This window comes from Patiria miniata, unplaced genomic scaffold (assembly GCF_015706575.1).
Source record: "Patiria miniata isolate m_02_andy unplaced genomic scaffold, ASM1570657v1 HiC_scaffold_22, whole genome shotgun sequence".
Classification (NCBI taxonomy): Eukaryota; Metazoa; Echinodermata; class Asteroidea; order Valvatida; family Asterinidae; genus Patiria; species Patiria miniata.
The window spans coordinates 8,786,533-8,787,808 of NW_024037061.1; the positions used below are offsets into that span (position 1 = coordinate 8,786,533).

Sequence of the window (1,276 nt, forward strand, 5' to 3'; positions counted from 1 at the left end):
TTTATTGTTTGCCTGAAAAATCTTAATAAATCAGATACTCATTTGACACCCTTGAAGCTGCATGTCAGGCTTAATAGGCCGCTAAATCCCATTTTTAAGCTGTTGTTTCGTGCAACAAAGCTGGGGACAGCTTAATTCATAGCTGAAAATTCGTAAAATGATGGTATATATTTCACAATTGATTATACACAACGATAAAAATTGCTCATTAAGCCGTAAAAAAACACGAACATTTTTTATCATTATGATTCCTTCAATACCACCTAATAATTTAGAATATGTGGCAACTCAGACGGACAATCGAGTAAATAGCTGTCATAGACATTTTTTTTAGCAACATCAAAACAATCATTCCATACAACACATCTTCTTACATAAATACCCTCATAATACTGCCCATTAATTCTTCAGACGTCTGAATAGGCATCTTTTTGCCGACTTAATATTTTATTCAACAAACCTGCGTTAATTTATCTAACTAACAAGGTTTCTTTGAAAGTGTTTTGTAACAGTCCGTAGTTGGTATAACATTGAATTTTCGTCGCGCTTTTTATGAAGATTTTATTTTCATAGCACATCTTTTGATGTTATAGTAATCGCTCTTCCAAGCCAGCCATACTATGTGATCCTGAAACTCCCCTTGCCCAAACCTTCCATTTAAATTTGATTGATAACATGCCCTATACCACCAGCCCCCTTTATTCAGTCTAGCACAGGAATCATAATCATATATGTCCTTGTCTCTGTCGTTAGTTGAAAACATCATTCCATTATGTCTTGTGAGTGAGTCTCCTGCAGTGCTGTTGGTATTGTATGAGTTGACTTGGAGTATGTAGTTATCTCCATGAATCTGAAAGTCGTCGTATTCAGCCCAGGCCGTGTTACTCTCCCAGTCCTCTAAGTCAATTCGTAGTTGCCACTTACCTTCAGTCTCAGTCAGGCTGCGTAGGTTGTCATTCCCAAGCCAGAACTCACCAGACAAGCTGCCAAAGCCAACCTGGTAGTCAGCCCAGTTGCGGTAGAAGTCAACACTGCCATCTTGACGCCTCTGAATGACGATCCATCCCACTCCATCAGTCTCCATGTCACAGTAGACCTGTAGCCCATCATTGAATCCAGCTGGGAATATCGTGTAGATACCACTCACAGCCTGACCAGCTTGAAGGACCTCATCACAACCTCTGAACCGAGGAGGCACAGAGAAGAGAGATGTGTCTACATCATCATCAAAGTACACACTGCCGTAGTGTGTGGTGAAATCAGCACGATTTTGCAT

General features: G+C 40.0%; 1 protein-coding gene across 1 annotated transcript; it reads right to left on the reverse strand.

Moving 5' to 3' along the window:
- Nucleotides 1-550: 550 nt before the first annotated feature.
- LOC119730012 (fibrinogen C domain-containing protein 1-like) lies at nucleotides 551-1,276 on the reverse strand. Its single transcript, XM_038202803.1, has one exon. The coding sequence runs from the start codon at nucleotides 1,274-1,276 to the stop codon at nucleotides 551-553; it is 726 nt and encodes a 241-aa protein (XP_038058731.1).

What these genes read in the sequence shown, in the direction of transcription:
- LOC119730012 (XM_038202803.1), bottom strand. Translation starts at nt 1,276, where the DNA reads ATGCAAAATCGTGCTGATTTCACCACACACTACGGCAGTGTGTACTTT.